This window comes from Octopus bimaculoides, chromosome 2 (assembly GCF_046866305.1).
Source record: "Octopus bimaculoides isolate indiv1 chromosome 2, ASM4686630v1, whole genome shotgun sequence".
NCBI classification, from domain to species: domain Eukaryota; kingdom Metazoa; phylum Mollusca; class Cephalopoda; order Octopoda; family Octopodidae; genus Octopus; species Octopus bimaculoides.
In genome coordinates this window covers 102,604,951-102,628,335 of record NC_142929.1, presented here as the reverse complement: position 1 = coordinate 102,628,335, position 23,385 = coordinate 102,604,951, and the positions used below count along the sequence as shown (strand labels likewise).

The following is a 23,385-nucleotide window of genomic DNA, read 5'->3' as shown; positions in this document are numbered from 1 at the left end:
AACTTTTTGTTGAAGAGTATCCGTCTGTGTATATATATATATATATATTCATATATATATATATATATATATATTCATATATATGTATAGCGTGTATGAGTGACAGAGGGAGTAAAAAAGAGAATCGCAATTATAGAGATAGAATAAACAAAACAGTGGTAAAAGGAATATATAGAAGAAAGAGAGAAAGAAAAAGACCGGTAGTTTTACTCTGAAATCAGTGCTTTCGTCCTCATAACACTTGAGTTTTCGCTGTCTCGTTATAATATTATTTTTTTTTTATATATATATAGTTATTTGTTGACAACGGCAACAATGATAAGAGAAGGTAGAAAAGGAGGAGCTGGAAGATGAAGTAAAGTGGAAGTAAAATAGTATGTAAATAGTATAACGTGAGAGAGAGAGGAAGAGAGAGAGAGACAGAGAGAGAGAGAGAGAGAGAGAGAGAGAAAGTTTACAAAATGTTGTCAATGGTAAATCCAATCAAATGGTTGCCCCACTCTTACAGTCACATGGCCAGTGCCGACTGTGCTTTCAAAGTCAGTGTAACAGCAGCAACAGAGGTGGTGGCAGCGGTAACAATATCAACAATAACTACGCCAGCAGCAGCAGCAGCAGCCGTTTCAGCTGACGGGAACAAACTTACCAAATCGCACACATCTGTGCCGTCACTGAGACGGGACTTGTTTAGTTTAGCACTGCTCTCTGCAATGCACAGAAGTACAACTTATACAACGACGATAACAAGGAGCAGGATAACCGCTATGTTATTATTACTATTGCAGATCTCAATGTTAAGTGCCTTGTTCTTTGGCTCGGCCAGTGCACAGGTCAGTAAAGTGGACAGTGGGATTTTACAATCGAGCGAGATCTTCATTGAAAAGAAAAGTATAGAAGTAAATTATGGACGTACCGTTTATATTGATCCTTACAGCGATTTACAGTTACATGTTGGTAAAGGGGACCGCTGCCTAATTAGCGTTTTAGAAACGGACAGTTTGTCGCATAAGCCCGGAAAGTTGACACCAGTAAGGTTTCCTTGTCAATTTCAGCCACACCAAGTATCTTACACCCATTTTGGTGGTCACAGCCCCGAGGATGATTACGTCCCAATGCAAATACGTTATGACACAGAGACTGCAACAAAAATTATTCCTTTTGTTTTACATATAAAACTTTCTTTCAAGCCGCTGGAAATTGTCACTAATAATTTACCACTCCCGGTTCGGAACTTACTCAGCTACAGTCAACCGTTCACGAGGAGTAATACTCATTTTACTTATGACCCTTCCAAAGTCACATGTAAAGTGACCGTTCTTAGCCCTGCAACTGGTTTGCCCAAGTATGGGCGCATAATCAACGATACTACAACATTGACAATGATGGACTGCGACCAATTTCTTCTGGCGAACGTAAGATACCAGCACACGGCAAGGAGTAAATCCCCGAGGAAAGATTATGTTCCGCTATTAGTAGAAGTTGTTGACCAAAACGGGACATTGGTCAAGCAGGAATATTTTCATAAAATGATTAAAATTCGAGCTGGTAAAAAGAACTCAGCGCCTAAAGTTAATTCGGATTGTACCTTAATACTGGATGTTGACCAGTTTGCTATGACTGCAATCACACCGGAAATTTTGGCCGCTTACGATACAGAAACGCCAGCTGACCAGCTGATTTTTAATATAACAGAACCACTTGCTGCCGAGAAAGGATTTCTCATATCAACAGACGACCCCGAACTTCCCATTAATTCTTTTCGACAAAAAGATATTAAAAAACTGAAAATCGTTTACAAACCTCCAACTGGAGATTCTGATAAACAGCGTCGAGTTATAGAAATCCCTTTACAAGTTATAGACAATGATAAATCAGTCTCGAAAGACATCAACTTAACTGTGGTGGTCCGACAAATGAACAGTCTTGCCCCGGTAGTTATTAAAAACTTAGGTGTCCAGTTATTGGAAGGCCAGTCAGGTGTGCTGTCAAGTACGGATAATTTACAGATCACGGATGTTGATAATATCAACGATGTTACTATTACAGTTATTCGAGGATCAACTCATGGTCAAATTTTTGTAAACAATTTACCCAGGAAATATTTTACTCCGAAGGATCTTGACAATAACGAGGTTAGTTATAATCACGATGGCTCCGATACCTTCAGTGATAACATAGTATTCAGAATGACTGATGGTACACATAAAGTTGATTTTCTCTTTCCAGTTACTATCTACGCATTGGATGACGAGGCCCCGACATTAACTGTAAACACGGGATTAGAAATACGTAAGAACGAACTTGCAGATATCACACCATTCGTTCTTAGTGCATCTGATATAGACAGTGAAGATAGTGCCATTCGCTTTGTCACGGAACCTCCTTTTTCAAAACAAGGTCATCTTCTGCTTCGAAAATTTCAGGTAACACCTTCTGAGGACTTATCTGGATGGAAGTTTGTCAATGGAGCATACGAAAAACCAGTGAGGGAATTCACTCAGCAAGACATCCTTGACGGGAAAGTATTTTACCGGCATGTTGGACCCCATCACTCGGATTTTGTTACTGATAAAATGAAATTTAAATTGGTGGATAACGGTGACCCACCTAATGAATCTCAATTCCATAATTTTGTGTTTAAAATCTTCCCTGTTGATGATCGACCACCTTACCTAGATTCCCGGAGTACTCTTTTTATGAATGTAGATGATGCAAAACTAACACCTTTTAAAAAGAAGTTTCTTCGTTACACAGACGATGATTCTGATGACCGACAGATTACCTACACCATAACCTCTCCCCTCCGTGATACCAACGCTAACACGCTGTTGGACGTCGGAGAATTGGTTCACTGCAACAAACAGAAGTCAAAACTGGTTACGTTTACTCAGTCACAACTGAACCACCATAAGGCTTGCTATAAGCATCCCACTGAGCAGCTTGGACTTGTTGCCAGACTCCTGAAATTTACGTTTGATGTACAAGATATATCTGGGAATGTATTGAAAGATCAGGAATTTATAATAAAGCTTCGTTCTGTCAGTAATAAACCTCCCCGTGTTCTAAACAACGGTCTGCACGTTATAAAAAATGGAGAAGCTGTCATAACCACCGATATTTTAAATGCAGAAGACAATGATACAAAAGACAAGGATATATTTTTCATCATTGAAGTCGAACCAAAGCATGGAGTTATCCGTAAAAATGTTGACATCCTTACCGCCGGACAAATATTTTCTAAACAAGATATAATCAATCGAGTAATTTTCTATCAAAACAATGGAGATGAAGCAGATTCGGACAAATTTTCTTTGACTGTCACAGACAGTGTACACAAGTTACCAGTGAATGTTAAAGTCTTCGTGTCGGACGTGGGCAATAAGGAAGCAAAATTTATCAGAACTGCAGATGGCAATGAATTATTACATACTTCTATCGAAGTCAATGAAATGGGTACTGTTGTAATAACAGAGGACTTTCTGAAAACAACCGTTACAGACTCGGATGATCGGAAATTTACCTTTATTATTACGAAGCATCCTCTGGAAGGAGTTATTCTAACACAAAAATTTACACGACAAGATATCATTAATAAGAAAGTAAAATATCAACACACTACAGGCGAGATTGGGACAAAACCAGAAAAGGATAGTTTTGAACTAATGTTAACTGACGAATCGGACAGTCTCGTTGTTGGTGGCCTAAAAGTTGAACAAATAAGAGTGGATGTCAAAATCTTACCGGTGGATAATAAGTTACCTGTTGTAAATGTTGCAGATATTTACACGGTTAGTGAGAGCGAAAAGAATCCGATTTTAACATCTCACCTTAATGTTCATGACAAAGACACCGAAGATGAAGATATTATTTGTACTTTAGTCGTGCGTCCAAACTTTGGCTATCTAGAAAATATTTCTCCAGCGCCCATCAGCGGCAAATCACAAAAAGGAATTCCAATTTCTGCTTTCAGCAGTGATCATTTACGACTGGGAAACATCAATTATGTTCAGAGTTTCCATGAAGGTGTTGAGGAACGAAGTGATAGCTTTATTATTATGTGTTCTGACGGAATAAACTTTTCAGAACGTTATGTATTCCCGATAGTTATATTACCAGAAAACGATGAAACTCCTCGCCTTTTCATGCGAGAATTTGTTGTCGCCGAAGGAATGTTACTAACTATTGAAAACGCTATTCTAAATGCCACTGATAAAGATCAGCCAAAGGATGTATTGACTTTTGTAATTGATGAGCTTCCGAAACACGGTGTTCTTGGTAAACAAACCCTAGCTGGTACCATAAAGATAACTAACTTCACTCTCTCTGATATAGTTCAGGACTCCACAATTTTATATGAACATGACGGTTCAGAGTCGCCGGAAGATTACTTCAAGTTTACTCTAACTGATGGCAAACACAATATAACAAATACTCTTCCAATTACAATTATTCTAGTTGATGATGAAACTCCCAGACTTACTGTCAATACTGGATTGGAAATAGAAAAGATTGGAGCAATAAAAATAATATCTAATAAGTATCTTAAAGCTGAAGATCCAGATTCAGAAAACGAGACAATCATGTATATTGTTCGAGGGCCACCTAAATATGGCTATCTACAACGAATCAGTAATGGACATTTATTGCGTAACCTCAGCACAGGTGATAATTTCACTCAGTATGATATTGACCAAAAACGCATTCAGTATGAACATAATGGAGCTGATGTCGTTAGGGACATTATTAAATTCGATCTAACTGATAACCACAACATGTTGACTGACCAGTATTTTTATATCACTGTCAAAGGTCAAAGTGAAGTTACACAACAAATAATCAACAGAGGTGTTGAACTTCCCGAAAGTGGTTGGATTACCTTAACCACTGACTTGCTCACTGGAACAAATTTGAAAATACACAACAAAGAACTGCAATTTGTGCTTACTCGTTCACCAACCAGAGGACATTTGGAAAACTTACATAAACCAGGAGAACCTATAATTAATTTTTCGTTGGATGAATTAGCCGCTGATGAAATAATATACGTTCACACGAGCAATGACGAAATGAAAATGGATAGTTTAATGTTTGAAGTGACTGATGAATACAGCCAGGTTATGTTAACCTTTAGGATCTCACTGACCGATGTTGACAACAAAAAACCTGTGCTTACGTTCGATGTATTACGGGTGAACGAAGGTAGTTCAAAACTTCTCTCTTTGTCTGAACTTAAAGTTGATGATAGGGATACAAATGACAATAACATTGAATTTACTATTACTCAAGTGCCGGTTCATGGAAATCTTTTACACAACTACTCACGTATCGTAACCAGATTTACACAGGCTGACATTGCTAACAACCTAATTAGCTATCAACACGATGGTTCCGACACACAGTCTGATAGTTTCTCTTTTATGGTAACAGACGGAATCCATTCAGATTTCTATGTCTTCCCCGATACCAGTTATTCGAAACGTCATCCTCAGACGATGAATATTGAAATAGAAGAAGTTGATAATGGAAGCCCCTTGATTTCTGTCAACGAAGGAGCATCTTTCTTAACTGTATTAGAGAACGGGAAAATGGGGTTCGTCTTGTCTGAAGACGTCCTTAAGTCCCAAGATCATGATAGCCAGGATGAGGAATTACGTTATTCTTTGACTGTACCTCCAAAGTTTGGATCATTGTCTAATACCGAGCACGGAACTTCTAGAATCACCACATGGACCCAAGGTAAGACTGTTTACATTATATTACTTTCTGATAGATTGTATTTCATACATGTTCATGCAGTCGTTGAAAATGAGATCTTAGAACGTAGATGTATATTTGTTCTTTTATGTGTTATTTTTCTCTCTATACTTTCGTCGTAGTACAGTAAACATGTCAGTTGTTATTTAGCGTGGTGAATGACACGAAGTGTAAAAAATCAATATATATTTCGGTAAAAGTGGCGAATTGACAGAAGTACACCAGATTAAATGTCCCGCCGTATTTGCTTTCATTCAAACAACATTCTGAGTTCAAAATATACTTCTATTGACTTTGTCTTTCATATTTTAGAGGATCGATGAAACAGCTACCAGCTTTTTGTTGTTTTTCCATCTAGGAAACTCTGTTTGAGTAAATCTATGATCAATAGAATTCATACTGAGCCATACCGACATTTTAGGGATATTTAGTACAACGTTATCTAACGTGTCTATGTTTCTAAGAGTGTACTTTGAGGAAAATTTTGCTATTAGTTCTAGCGGATAAGGGTGATTCCGTATAGTTTTCTTCTGCTAGTTATATACTGAAATGGAAGCAACTGAGTATGCACCAGCCATAGCAAAAAATAAACTTTGAAGCTAATGAAATTACTATTTATTTAGATATACAACGATTATCGATAAACCATTGACAAAGTAAGTTCGTGAGTTTCTTACAGTTGCCAATCAGAACCTCTTCAATTATATTAGTGCATGTGTTTATTTAGCAAGAAAAAAAAATGACCATCCAAAAATATAACAATATCTGTTTCCACACACGATTTCACGCAAAACAAATTCATAAACGTATATTAGCATTATTCTTGGGGAATGAATGACCACCATACCTTTCATTTCCTCCCGCCTTTCCACGAGTCAAATGGTGCTGATTGTCCAAAGAAGAATACTACTTTCCGATTTCGAGAAATCAAGTTATTGAGATTTGTTATAAATCGATATTGATTATGTCACTTACGTGGTTGTAACAGATCGATGTAGGTTATTTTCCGTCTAATGAATGACAGGTCAGGGTTTAATTAATTATTTAACGGGGTAACATGTTCAACATGATCTGTATAGAAGTTAGGTCTACACGTTACTAATTTCATTGCAGTGTCTAAACATCTGAATAACCGTATTGTTTATTCATGTTGCAAGAAGCCTTATCATTTACTTTCACCATACTAAACTGCACATCAGTTTTTTTAAGTCCAGGGAGGACTGCACCTTTTGAGTGACGCTCATTCGATTCTTTCCGACGTAATTTTCAAAACTTTTTGTTTTTATATATAGAACGAGTGAAAAGGTGAAAACGAAGCAAACATAATTCATGTTAGCTAAAAAGTTGGCAAAATATGCATCGAGGAAGGTGTGACGACGGCAACACGTGCTGAATGAATATCGACAAGTAAAACAGATGATAGATGTTGCGTACATTATCTTTCTTTCACTTCCTATATCTCTCTCTCTCACTCCTTTACAGATATATATATATATATATATATATATATATATATATATATATATATATATATATATATATATATATATATATATATATATATATATGTATGTATGTATGTATGTATATACATATATATTCATGTCTTAAGGGGAGAAATCATATTTCACACCAGTGAAGTTCTGCCTGGTTACGATCAAATAAGCACCTGACATGTGTGAACGATGCGCCAACAGCGGCACACACATACACACACGCTAAGGCACAGGTATAGGTATATGCATTCACGCACACAAACACACGCACGCACGCACGCACACACACACACACACGTTAAAATACACACGCACGCAAACACACATACATGCATATATAGAGAAGATAGATAGATAGATAGATAGATAGATAGATAGATAGATAGATAGATAGATAGATAGATAAATAGATAGATAGATAGATAGACTGCTAAAGATGTGTTTATAAATTCATAAAAACAATGAACATCAACTGAATAATGGAGTCCGTACATGCATAGAATCGTATTTGCTATTAACTTGTTGACAAGCACAAAGTTTCGGAGCCTACACAAGCCGTCTGAATAAATATGTATTTAAATATCTGTGGGTATGCAAATATATATATATATATATATATATATATATATATATATATATATATATATATATATATATGCATATATCGGTACAGGACGTCACCAACTGTAAACAACATGAAGTACCAAAACAATATAATATAATTAATATATATATATATATATATATATATATAAGCATATAAATACACATATATGTATATGAACATGTGCATTTCTACATACATTTATACATATAAGATGCATTCACACAAATGTATGCACATATACATTCATATATATATATATATATATACATACATGTGTGTGTGTGTATGAGCATATTTACATCTATATATAGACGAGTAAATGCATTTAAGTATTTGTATATCTACATCCATATGTATACATATACAAGTATATCATATAATCACATACGTGTATATGCACAAGCATACAAATATATTCTTACAATATATATGATATATACTTATATGTGTATTTATGTATATATGTATATATACTTATATATATAAATGTATGTATATATATTTGTATATATATGTATGTATGCTTATATATGTATGTTTGTATATATTTACTTATGTATGTATATGTATATATATACATATATATATATATATATATATATATATATATATATATACTTATATATGTATGTATATATATCTCTCTCTATATATATCTCTCTCTCTATCTCTCTCTCTCTCTCTCTCTATATATATATATATATATATATATATATATATATATATATATATATATATATATATATATATATATATATATATATATACATATATGCATATGTATATAGAATATATACATACATAGATGTGTTTGTGTATCGAAACGTGCTGCGAAAAGTTACGGTAAACTTTGCTACTCGACTTAGAATTTATTCCCAATTGCAAATATTATTTTTACTCATCTTAGTAATTCTCATGAGCTATGCGATAAGCATTTTGCGATACCTGCATATGTTCCTTTCTACTGTGTTAGCAATCTAGACACATATTTCTTTTTCACTTCACCTCGGACAGAACCTTCATAACGCGTATAGAATTAGTTACCTAGCAATTGTATATTACGTCTACAACGCCTAAGTGAAAAACGTAGCTTCTAACATTGCGTGGATTGTTGTAATCATCGAATCAATGCTGAGTATACTATTTAGTGATATGCTAAAGTATTGAACACTGAGTTTGCTTCCAATCTTATCTATTTATCACTTATGCAATTTGGATAATCAAATGGACAACAATATCTTAATTTTCCCGTTGAACGTTTGTTCTTAGCGAAGGACCTTTTCTGTACAATGCACTTAATAATATATCGTAACAGTATATCATAATCGTTTTCTTGATTATTTACTTCGTGGTAATGAGTCGACGAGTTAGTCATTTGTGATAATTAGTGCTGATAGTGATTTATATCAATAATTGACCAATAATTGATTGTCACAGTAGTTGTTATAATGATTTATTACTCTGTTGCAATGTTTCTACGCCCGTTGAATTGATCCCAATAGGTCGATTTTATAATTTTATCAAACTTTGAACAATGAAAGACAAAAGTTGAATCCTATATAACTTGAATTGAAGCACGTAGAGGAATGAATGTCAATGGTATAAACTATTTAATCCAGCTTTGTATTGTTTCTGTTATACACAATCACCTTAGCTATTATTATAAATATCCTAATGTTGTCTCCCATTGGCACAATGCCGTAAAATTTCTTGAGGGCAACAAACAATACAAGTAATTGAATAAATCTCTGTACACACATGGCTAATACGTATTTCATAGACTTCGGCAGTGGCGGATGAATAATAATAATAATAATAATAATAATAGCAATAATAATGATAATAACAATAATAATAATAATAATAATAATAATAATAATAATAATAATAATAATAATAATAATAATAATAATAATTGTGACAATAATTATTGCATTAAGTAGATAAGAAGGTATATGCCGTATGTATGCACTCCAATACACTATAGACATGCCAGGAGGCTTGATACATTGACCAATAATAATAATAATAATGATCATTCTGTTGATCATTATAATTACTGATCAATTCAGGTAAATTCTGTTGATGAGTTATCAGTTGCATCATCTATCCATCCATCCATACATACATACATACAAACACGCATACATACAGCTATATATATATGTATATATATATATATATATGTGTGTGTGTGTGTGTGTGTGTGTGTGTGCGTGTGTGTGTGTGTGTGTGTGTGTAATTTGTTATATTATATATTGGTTTTTAATTTTGACATAATGCTCAACTGGTACTTAGATCCCGAAAGGAAAAGTCGACCTCGACGGCATTTGAACTCAGAACGTTGAGTAGGATGAAATACCGCTAAACATTTTTCCGAGATGGATAACAATTCCGAAGAAAATTATTATCGAATAACAAATCAATAAGCTTTACTTTTATGTTTGTTATAGCAGCGCAGGCGTGGCTGAGTGGTAAGAAGCTTGCTTCCCAACCACACGGTTCCAGGTTTGGGCAAGTGTCTTCTACTGTAGCCTCGAGCCGATCAAAGCCTAGTGAGTGGATTTGGTCGCAACTCTGAGCTGAAACTTTGAAAAGAAAAATATATATATATATATGTATGTATGTTTGTATATATGTATGTATGTATGTGTGTGTATGTATGTATATATCTATGTGTGTTTGCGTCTGTGTTTGTTCCCTCTCCCGTCACCGCTTGACAACCGGTGTTGGTGTATTTAGGTCCACGTAACGTAGCGGTTCGGCAAAAAGTAACCGATAGAATAAGTACTAGGCTTAAAAAATAAGTCCTGGGATCGATTTGTTTGACTAAAAGCCCTTCAATGCGGTGCCCCAGCATGACCGCACTCAACTGGCTGAAACAAGATAGGAAAGAAAAGATAAATGTTGCACTAGGACATGATCTGGGATGAAGTGAGTAACAAAGCAGGTTGTTTAATGCGTCAGGACTCAGTCTTCTTTCTAAAAAAAATGCTATAAATAAACAAATGCATTTTGCATAAAACAAGGAGATGCATTGCCGTTGTCATAGCAACCACGCCATTACTATCAGACAGTAATTAAAGTTGGTGAAGAACTTTGAGGTTCTGGCCTGTCAGTAATGTATTGGTAATTCTCAACTTCTGCCATTACAGTCAACGACATCCCCCTTATCTATCAATCGATGTTGATCCTAAAGAATTGAACTCAGATTATAAAGGTTATTTCTAATTTAGGCACAGGGCCAGCAGTTTGGGAGCGAGGGTCTTGAGCGATTACATCAACCACAGGACATGATTGGTTTTTTTCGTTGACACCCGAAAAGATGAAAGGCAAAGTTGGAGTCGACGGGATTTGAAATTAGAACGTGATGATCCGCAAAAAATATCACCACACGATGTTTTGTCCGATCTTCTAACGACTCTGCAAATGAAAAAAAAAAAAAATGAGGTTGTGTGGTGCTCATGCTCTTCTTAAGAATATTTGTGACTAAATTTGTTAACCTTGGTGGAAAAGAACCTGTAGTGAAATACATTCTATCAATGGCCTTTCGCATTTATTCACTCACAGTGTAACCGGGACTACATGGTTTAGTCCAGGGGTTTTCAAACTTTTTGACTTGCGGACCCCTTTATATTTCAGGCTTTACCTTAGGGACTCCCTTATAAACGCTTATGAAATTTATACATAAATATTTGCTTAAAATAACATATATTTTTACATTTATTTATTTAACAGTATTTCACAAATAGGTTTATTGTCAATTAAAAGATTTCGATTAAAAAACATATAAAATCAAATTGCCCATAAAAAGTATTTGCTGTCCACGGACCCCCTGTCTTGTCCTTGCGGACCCCCTGTGGTCCACGGACCACAGTTTGAAAACCACTGGTTTAGTCTATTTACATTTATGTATATGGGCTACAGTGTGGTTCAAAGAAGATTTGGCTGCTATTTCAAGCAGGTCGAGTAACCACGTGCAGATTGCCTCGTTGACTTATTTTATTGATTTCTTTGCCACCTGAACATGATCGGGACATGTAATACAAAACTGTCTGATCAATACATAACTTTATATTCACAGTAATACAGTTTTCTTGTATGACGACTTTTAGAGTAAAGGAGAATGAGCAACAGCTTGTCCTTAGGCTAAACAACTTGTTATTTTTGTTTAGCCCTAGGTCGTCAATGCGTAGGCATGTGTTCCAGTTATATACAATCCCATTTTTGTCTTCTACGTACTGCGTGACTAGGAGGACTATATCATGTAATGAGCACTTCCTTTCTTCTTAGATAATAGGGTGTGATTTGCAAACAACTGGCTGGCTCCCTCCTTCGTTGGTTCGAATGAAAAACGTTTGTTTAGTCTATCTAACTTTCCCTACACATTAGATCTTCGAATTCTTGAACAGTTTGAGTTCGGTGCACAAATAATCCCTTTGCGGTACATTCACCTCATTCCAGACAATCCCTCAGCAACAATAACAACAAAATATCTTTGCGTGTGTATCTGTATACTGCAATTTTTTTTTTTTTTTTTTTCTAAAACTATTTCTTAAAATCTTTTAATTGTAAAATATAATTTTGATCAATAAAAGCGCATGAAATAGTCTGAAATTAAAGATACCGATGGATATATTCATAATGTTCTGAGCGGAGCCCTGTTCTTTTAATACAAATCTCTTTTAGAAGTTTCTCTGGGACAAAATATTACATTTAGTGCCGTTCGACGTCTGTATACATATCCTGAATTTTATTGCACGCCGATGTATACATTTTGATAACAAAGAGCGTGTTGATTTGTTTTCTGCTTTTTTTAAAGTTATGTAAAGTTGAGATTTCTTTTAGATTTCTTTTATCGTTTACTTCTTTCACTCATTAGAAAGTGGCCATGCTGGGGCACTGTCCTGAAGGATTTTAGTTGAATGAATCAACTCCAGTGCTTATAACCTTTTAGGCCTGGTACTTATTCTATTGGCCTCTTGTACCGAACCGCTAAATTATGGGGACGTAAACACCGCCATCGGTTGTCAAGCGATGGTGGGGAACAAACACGACGACATACACACACATTTATACACACACACACACACACACAAACACGCACACACATATGATGAGCTTCTTTCAATTTCCGTCTACCAAATCCACTCATAAAGTTTTAGTCGGCCCGATTCTATAGTAACAGAGACTTGCCCGAGTTGCCATGCACTGGGACTGAACCCGGGACCATATGGTTGGGAAGCAAACTTCTCACCACACAGCCACGCCTGCACCTACAGCTTTTTTTGTATCGATTGGTTGTTTTTCCTGAAAACAAAACTAATGATTTCACGCAGTTAAGGAGAGGGGGAGGGGAGAGAGTTAATTTTTTTCTATATACGATAAACACTGTTTTAGAGTGAAGCCTTTATTTAGGATTCCATGGGTTCGATGAAATTCAAGCTATCGATCAAATTACTTTTTATCATCTTCATTAGCCATGCATCACTTCATAGGTACTAGAAAACTGTACATCATGTTGAACACTATCTTCAGTCTCTTTTCCGTGGCGGGAAATTTGAAAGCTGGAAAATATTGACAGTAGATTACGTAAGAAATGTTCAAACTATTTCGGTATCTTTTGATTTAAATACAAGAATATGAAGGCCACTTAAATTAAGAAGTAAGCTTTTAATAATAGATACAAAGAAGCGTGCAAATTTAGTCCCGTGGAGCGTGTGCCAACATCGAGACTAGAGTACGGTTTCAAACGCCTGTTGAAGACATTTCGTATAACAAGCTCTCATAATACTTTTCGAAGACCTATGGCATCATATTTCTCAGTCACCCCCCCCCCCCTTTAATCAAGTATAGGACTTTCATGCTTAGTCGAATGAATATACATCAAGATGATATATGCATATATATATATATATATATATATATATATATATACGCACACACACACATGTATATATACGCACTTACATATGTACATATATATATATATATATATATATATATATATATATATATATATATATATATATATATATATAGATAGATAGATAGATAGATAGATAGATAGATAGATAGATGGCTGTATATGTATATAAATACGTGTGTATGTATAACGTGCGTGTGTGAGTATATATGTATGTAATATGCAGACACACACACACACACACACGTACATTCTCAGGGCCTCCGGGTCAAATTTGGCAATGTGGAACGGGACCGTATTCTAGAGATGCTACAGGAGGTGGAGCTCGTCTGAAAATTAAAGGCTGTGGTGAATATTTTCGTTAAGGAGACGATAGTCACAGGCACTTCTGTATCTCTGTTTGCCTTTAGGTACGCATCCATTTCTTAGGTCCTCTGTGTATACACTATGCATCCGCACAAAGATATATGAATGCATATGTAAATAGTATGTGTGTGTAAATATAAATATTTGAATATATATATATATATATATATATATATATATAGATAGATACACACAGATTATATATATAAATATAATATGTATATATATATATATATATATATATATATATATATATATATATATATATATATGTATGTATATATATATATATATATACACATGTATATATATATAAAGTATATATGCATGCACATATATATATGTATGTATATATACATGCACGCACACACTCGCACACACACGCACGCGCGCACACACACGCACGCGCGCACACACACATATCCATACACATGCGCACAGGCACATTTATATATATATATATATATATATATATATATATATATATATATATATATATATATATATATATATATATATATATATACAAATCCTTTATAAACGCTTGTAAAAGTATTTCTGTATGTGTACATCTATATAATACTACTACTACTGTTATTATTATTATTATTATTATTATTATTATTATTATTATTATTATTATTATTATTATTATTATTATTATTATTAAGTCGGCGAGCTAGCAGAATCGTTAGCAAAATGCTTAGCTGGGCAAAATGCTTAGCGGAATTTCGTGTGTTTTCAGTTTTTGAGTTCAAATTCCGCCGATGTCGACTTTGCCTTTCCTCCTTTCAGGGTCGTTAAATTAAGTATGAATTGAATATTGGGGTCGATGTGATCGACTTAATCCCTTCCCCCAGACTTGAGGCCTTGTGCTTCCAGTAGAAAGGATTATTATCATCATCATCATCATCATCATCATCATCATCATTATTAAGGCGACGAGCTGGCAGAATCGTTAACACGCCGGGCAAAATGCTTAGCGGGATTTCGTCTGCCTTCGCGTTCTGAGTTCAAATTCCGCCGAGGTCGTCTATGCCTTTCATTCTTCCGGGGTCGATAAATTAATTACTAATGAAATACCGGGGTCGATTTAGTCGATTTAGTCGACTAGTCCCCTCCCACAAACTTTCAAGTCCTTGTGCCTATAGCAGAAAAGATTATTATTATCATTATTATTTTCTTTTACTTGTTTCAGTAATGAAATATGCATTTATAAATATATGTTTGTGCTTGAGTGTAAGTGCGTCTGTGTATGTATGTGTAAAGTTTTAACATATTTAATAATGAATACCTGAAGAGATATCTAAGTATCTAGTACTTCAATTAAACGATATCAGATGTCAGTATAAATAATTGACTTATTTAAATGATGGACAAAATACTTTGCTGCATTTTGTTGCATTTCACTACTTTCCCTGTTCAAATATTGTCAGAGTCAAACTTGTTTTTCACTCTCGCTTGATCAAAGGAGAACTTATCAATACTGCGAGATCGATATAATCGGTTGTTGCCACTCTGTGTCTTTGCAGACATCATTACTATTCGGACAGTGAATTATAGTATTTAGTTACATCCTTTTACTTAGTGCTCCCTCCTTTTGGGGATCGATGAAATAAACACCTGTCAAGTAAAGACGTCGATGAAATCGTTCATTTCTTTTAAATTTTGGTCAATTCATCCAAGTCTGAACAAGTCTATCTAAAACCTTATCCACTTCTTCCGACACCCGGTGGAGAGCGGAAGTACTAAATCTACTTTCAGTAAGACCCTGGTTTATTTGGTTTAATCTAAAGCAGTGGTTCTCAACCCTTTTTTGCCTATGGACCCCTTTGATTCCTATTTTACACGGGGAGGTGGGACCCTCATAGCTGTTCGCTGTCTAAAATCTGTTATGTTTTTTTGATTAAATATTATTAGGAAATGTTATTAAAAAAATGTTTTAAAAAATGTTATGTACTGTAGAAATACAACCAGTTTATTACACATAAATTTTAACAACAAAATCTTATATGGACCCTCAAGAGCTATATGGACCCCGGTTGAGAACCGCAAATCTAAAACTTTCATCAGAGTAGACTATCGGTATCAAATAAATGTGTAGACTTAATATCAGTTTCGGGTCTGTCTTCAAGCACCGGATACCACATGAGTGATGTATTTTGGGAAATAATATAATGGCTGCTAGTCAAAGCCGTTAGGCATCAGGTGCCCTGTTCAGTATGCATGTCCACACTCAGCACTTTTGTTCGTATTATTTATTGGAATCTACAAGATATCGAGCTGGCAGAATCGTTAGAGTGTCGGAGAAAGTAACTTGTGATGTTTGCTCTGGCTCTTTACGTTCTGAATTAAAATTCCACCGAGGTCAAATTTACCGTTCATCTTTTCGCCATCGATAAAATAAAGTACCGGTTAAATACTGGGGTCGATTGCGTCTATTAACCTCTTTCTTTGCGCCTAAAGCAGAAACTATTATTACTGAGACCCTACTTTTGCAAAAGTAGGGCGTTTTGAGAGGAATTTCTCTTGAGTTGGGACAGAAGAGAGCAGTGTCATGTACAGACGCGTTTGCCTCCAGTAGTCAGACTTGGTTGCTTTGATGATGTGCAGATGTATGTTGCGGACACAGATACAAGATAACATTGAAGTAGCATTAATTTTTGAATAAGGCTTTCCTTCGGTTTGTATATTTGAGAGGCTTTTACTCTTAGATCAAGTATAGAAGAAGGATGGTTTGGTGTCTGGTGCGTTATCGAGCACTTCTAGTGTTTCACTGTCTAGTTAGTGCACTAGGTTGGACAATAATTGTTGCTTTCTATAATGGGTTAAGGAGAGATGAGAGATGATGAATTGGGTGCGTCGACGATGACACATTATGTAGGCACTTCAAGAAGACTTTCAGATTGGAAATATCGAATAACTCAAAAAAATACTTGAACTGAAAGTGCTACCGAAGTGCTCTGGCGGGTTATGACAAGCTGTAATGGAATGCAATGTAAACAACCGAGCAAGTTTGACATGCGGTAGGATTGACGGAACTGTTTTATAGACGTTCAATTGCCATTGTCTCGCATGTAAGGTTATATCGAACAATTGCTGAACTGTATGGGAAGAACTGCTGAAACATTCAAGTGTTGGACAAAATGTCGTGCGTTTTTTTTTTAGTTATGACGCTTTACATTTTAATTTTAAATTCCACCAAGTTCACCGTCTTTCATTCCTCTGGAGTCAGTAAAATAAAATATAAGTCAAGAACTGGGCGTTGAGAATATCGATTAATTCTTTCCCTCAGAATTGCTGGCCTTATGCCTAAATAAGAAACCCTTGCTTTTCTTGGTGTTGTTATTCTGTTGGCAGAAAGCAGAACCAGTAGACCATGTGTCACGCTGAATATCCCCGAGAACTACGTTAAGGGCACACGTGTCTGTGGAGTGCTCAGCCACTTGCACGTTTATTTCACGAGCAGGCTGTTCCGTTGATCGGATCAACTGGAACCCTCGTCGTCCTAACTGATGGAGTGCCAACCACCATTTTACCTTCTAGGTTCAAATCCCGCCCAGTCCAAATTTACTTTTCATCACTTTCTCGATAGATCAAATAAAATACTGATCAAGTACTAGGGCGGTGGGGGGGGGGGTTCGACTAAATCCGACTATTTACTTCACTTTGAAATAAAATATGTGTCCTTGTGCCTATGCTGGAGATCAATATTATGACTGAATGAGTATAATGATGACGGTGAAAATAATGGTACGCTTCGGTAACTAGGAATTAGTTTTCATTTGACACACTTGAGTAAACAATGAGACTCCTGAAGCCACTTTAATGAGAAATCACTATAACATGAAGTTCAGCTTCGTAATTTGGTTTTAGTGATTTGAATATTGTTGTTGTTGTTGTTGATATGATTAATGCTGCCAGTGATGATGATGATGATGATGATGATGATGATGATGATGTGCTGTTGATGTTGTTGTTGATAATGGAAGTCTGGCAGCTGATAACGTTGTAATAATTGTTACTATTGTTGTTTTAGCAAAGGTGGTGGTGGTGGTGATTTTTTGTTGCTAATGATGATGTTGATGAATGTGTTGTAACGGATTGCGTGTGTATGGTGGTGGTGGTGGTGGGGGGGATGATGGTGTTAATATGACGTTGATTGCTGCTGAAAATGATGATGCTTAATTATTGCAAATTTTTAATGATGATAATGATGATGTCGACGACGAGGTTGCCAATTGCTGATGATATTAGATTTGAAGTATGCAATCTTGATGATGATGATGATGATGATGATGATGATAATGATGATGATGATGAGGCGATAAGTGCAGTTAAAGATGAGGCCGTAAATTTTGTAGCGGCTGTTGTTGTTGTTTTTCATTTTCTTTTTCGAGTTATTCTTGTTTATTTGTTACATTCTATATTAGAATTTATTCTCTTTTCTACTTCTTCTTTTTCTTCTTTTTTTATTTTAGCTTAATCAATTCTACAAAATATCACTTTAAGTAATTTGTTTGTTACTATTCCTCAAGTCGGAACTATTGTTGCTATTATAGCCATTCCTGTTATTACTATTACTCATAAAAAGAAATCATCGCCATTATTATTTTGACTCCTATCGTCATCATCATCATCATCATCGTTATTATCTAGTTGTTTGAAGTTATTGATGCTGTAACCGGTTTGATTATGTTTCCTTATCGGACCACAACCTGTAGTCTGGGATGAGAAGGATTCATTTCCCTCGTCCTATTATTAAGCTCCATCCATATACAGTTTACATCAATTCTTTGTTTGAACACAGAACATCCCGGATTATTCTTTCCTTTCTGATCCAAGTAAACAATTTCTTCTGTTCTTTGCGCCGCACTGACTCACAAGTTAAAATCTAACTTTCCAAGTACTACTCTTTAACTCTTTAACCCTTTAACTCTTTAACTTGTTTCAGTCATTTGACTGCAGCCATGCTGGAGCACCGCCTTTAGTCGAGCAAATCGACCCTAGGACTTATTCTTTGGAAGCCTAGTACTTATTCTATCGGTCTCTTTTGCCGAACCGCTAAGTTACGGGGACGTAAACACACCACCGTCGGTCGTCAAGCGATGCTGAGGGGACAAACACAGACACACAAACATATACACGCACACACACACACATATATATATACATATATACGACGGGCTTCTTTCAGTTTCCGTCTACCAAATTCACTCACAAGGCTTTGGTTGGCCCGAGGCTATAGTAGAAGACACTTGCTCAAGGTGTCACGCAGTGTGAATGAACCTGGAACCATGTGGTTGGTGAGCAAGTCCTACTGAGGGCAGATTTACTTTTTACCCTGATGGAATCGGTGAAATAACGTACAAATCAAGTACAGATATTGATTAAATTGGTCCCCCCGCCCATCCTTTACTCGACATTCGTGGCCTTGTGCTTCTCATATCCAGTGTAATTAGTCGAACGCTGAATTAATGTTCAAGGTCGACTTAGCCTTTGAGGATAGATTTAATCCGTCACCAGTTTCATTACCACCAGCTGAGTCTTGAGTGCCTTTAGCGGAGTTCTCTCTGTTGCACGCATTAGGGTTCCATTTCCGGTCTCAGGATAGCTTTCTCTCTTCCACCGACCAGCATCTGAATAGTTGAACAAAAGGGTCATATCTAATGCCATTCCTCTTCAGACAAAATCGATTAGGAAAAAAAAATTAATAATAATAATACTAATACTAATACTACTACTACTAATAATAATAATAATAATAATAATCCATTCTTTCATTAGTCATATGGGCTCACATCCTCTTCAAACAAAATCGATTAGGAAATAATAATAATAATAATAATAATAATAATAATAATAATAATAATAATAATAATGATAATAATAATAATAATAATAATAATAATAATAATGATAATAATAATGATAATAATAATAATAATAATAATAATAATAATAATAATAATAATGATAATAATGACAATAATAATAATAATAATAATAATAATAATAATAATAATAATAATAATAATGATAATAATAATAATAATGACCGCCTCTCAGTGTCAGTCATATTTCTTCTTTCGATCCAAGAGAGATGGTTCTGCAATTTCTTGTTGAATAACCTGCACAGATAACTTGTTTACAGAGATCAAATGTTTGTGCAGTATATGAGATCACTTCTCTGCATCTGATAACGTTTCTAGTACAGGTAGGTTCGCAGTGTGTCACACGTTAAATGTCGAAGTAATGGCAGAAGTGTTTTGCTCAAGAACACAACGCGTCGTCCGCTCCGGGAATCGAAACCACGATCTCGCGTGCAACATCCCTAACCTCTAGTCAACGCAACCTCATGCGCCGGTCGTATACGTTGATCTGAAACGATAAACTTATACTTCAGCCAAACTTTGTGACGATGTGCCAAAGTTTGAAAAAAAATCATTATTAATTCGATGAAATGACAGAAACTGTTGATGTTAAATTTCTTACAAGAGGCAGTTCTTTAAAGGAAAGTTAGAATTGTTTTCTCTCACGACACACTAACATTATTTCTTAATTACCGACTTTATGGAATTGATTTTTTGCCCTTGTACACAAACAACAAGTCTCTCCTTGCATTCTCGTTTTGAGTACTTTCTTTACTATTTAATTTCATCAGACACCATTCTAACACATAAAATCGCACCTTGATCAATAAATGAATTATTCTTTGTGCGGTGGGGTTCGTTCTATCGACTGCACCCACCCTCCGCACACACCGTTTAAAAAAAAAATTGTGTGATCTTCAAGCTAATGTAAGAAAAATCATTATTTCTGTTTTTGATGTTGTTGATTAACTTCATCAGGTCAGCCCTGAACTAGCAGACTAATGATCAAAGGCGTTCCAACCGTGAACAGTCTTTTATTTTAGTATTATATATATATATATATATATATATATATATATATATATATATATATATATACTTTTACATATATATAGTATGCGTGTGTGTGTGTGTGTGTGTGTGTATGCATGTATGTTTGTTTGTATAAAAGATATCACTAGTGTGGTTTTTCTCTCTCTAAGACAGACAGCAAGCTATTTGAGAGACTTCACTGCTGTTTCTAGCAAGCAGCCCAACGATACAATAGCGCCACCATCGTCTACTGTTGTTGTTTATGTAGTTTGTACGTACAAACATTATATGCGTGTGCATATATATTTAATATATCATATATATATATATATATATATATATATATATATATATATATATATATGTATGTATATATATTGTATATGTATATGCACACGCACACACACATATAAAATACATCTTTATATGATAGATATCTTTATATTACATATGATTATTATATATAATATTATTTATATCAATATTTATATATACATTGAGTATATATATTATAACTCTATTTATATGTGTGCGTGTGTGTGTGTGTGTGTTTGTGTTTGTGTTTGCGTGTGTATATGTGAGAGGGGGGGGGGGGGAAAGAGTCTATACATCATATATAAATGCTTCTATATATATATATATATTTTATGTCATATTATATTTACCATTGTGTATTCATGCATGTGTGTGTATGGATGTATATGCATGTGTGTGTGTGTGTGTGTGTGTGTGTGTGTGTGTGTGTGTGTGTGTGTGTGTGTGTGTTATGTTTCGGCGAACATTTTTGTTTACAAGAGGAGAAAGATATTTACTAGATAAAGCAGAGTATTATGCACATTGCTTCTGCAAACTTACATTCCTGGGTACGTTCAGACAGACAAAGACAGACAGGCAGACAAACAGACAAACAAGACAAACAGACAAACAGACAGACAGACAGACAGACAGACAGGCAGGCCGACGTATGTCACAGTGTCATATTCGATGTTTTTAGTTTTGCGTGTGATTACTTATGTAACTGTACAACTCTTCTATCGTAACATCTCACTCCCCTCTCCCTCGCATACACGCATACACATGTGCACACGACGTTGTCTCACCTCTCTCCTGCTTCAAGGTAACTCGCACTGTAAAACTATCGCAGATGATGTGCAAAGCATGATGATTATTTTCTTTTTAGTAAGTCAGAAAAACGTATGAGAAGTAGTAGTAGTAGTAGTAGTAGTAGTAGTAGTAGTAGTAGGAGGAGGAGGAGGAGGAGGAGGAGGAGGAGGAGGAAGTAGTGTCCTTGACCTTCGTAGTTTCTGCTAGAGTGATGTAATCGATGGTGGTTGAGCAATTATAGATCAGGAAAAATATGGTTTGGAAGAGAATTCTAAAGTCACAGAGTGGTAAGAAGACTAGGAAAAGCAGTATGTGCACATATAATATATGCGTATGCTCGCGCGCGCGCGTGTATTTGTGCGTGTGTGCGAAAAATGATTTATGCAGATATTTATAGTTGTGGGCACTCCGTCGCTTACGACGTCGAGGGTTCCAGTTGATCCGATCAACAGAACAGCCTGCTCGTGAAATTAACGTGCAAGTGGCTGAGCACTCCACAGACACGTGTACCCTTAACGTAGTTCTCGGGGTTAGTCAGCGTGACACAGTGTCACAAGGCTGACCCTTTGAATTACAGGCAGAACAGAAACAGGAAGTAAGAGTGAGAGAGAAAGTTGTGGTGAAAGAGTACAGCAGGGTTCGCCACCAAATTCATGCCGGAGCCTCGTGGAGATTTTGGTATTTTCGCTCAATAAACACTCATAACGCCCGGTCTGGGAATCGAAACCGCGATCCTATGACCGCGAGTCCGCTGCCCTAACCACTGGGCCATTGCGCCTCCACAAATATTTATAGATGAAGGAATAGTCTCGAAATGCAAATCAAAATACACCCAGGTGCGCGTATAAGGCTGGTTTGTATAGTGTTGGGCGTGTAGGGGGCATCAAAGAATGGTGCTAATATAAATGTGTAGCGTTTCTAAAGCATATGTGTCTTTTACTCTAGTCTCGGGCCGACCAAAGCCTTTTGAGTGGATTCGGTAAACGGAAACTAAAAGAAGCCCGTCGTCTATATGTACTTGTATTTTTATATATCTGTGTGTGTGTGTGCGCGCGCGTGCGTGCGCGTGGTTACGTGCATGTGTCTTCGTGTTTGTGTTTGTCGTTCCACCACCGCTTGCCAACTGGTTTTGCAACTTAACGGTTCGGCAGAGGAGACCTATAAAGTAACTAACAGGCTTTTAAAAAATAAGTATTAGAGTCGATATATTCGACTAAAATTTTAAGG

General features: G+C 35.7%; 1 protein-coding gene across 1 annotated transcript in view; it reads left to right on the top strand.

Annotated features, from left to right (window-relative positions):
- The first annotated feature begins 231 nt into the window (after positions 1-231).
- Positions 232-23,385, top strand: part of LOC106874359 (extracellular matrix protein 3) — a 552,330-nt gene continuing 529,176 nt past the window's right edge. Inside the window, exon 1 of the mRNA XM_014922070.3 lies at positions 232-5,736. Within this exon, the coding sequence (XP_014777556.2) occupies positions 462-5,736 (5,275 nt within the window). The 5' untranslated portion in view covers positions 232-461. The remainder of the gene's footprint in view (positions 5,737-23,385) is intronic.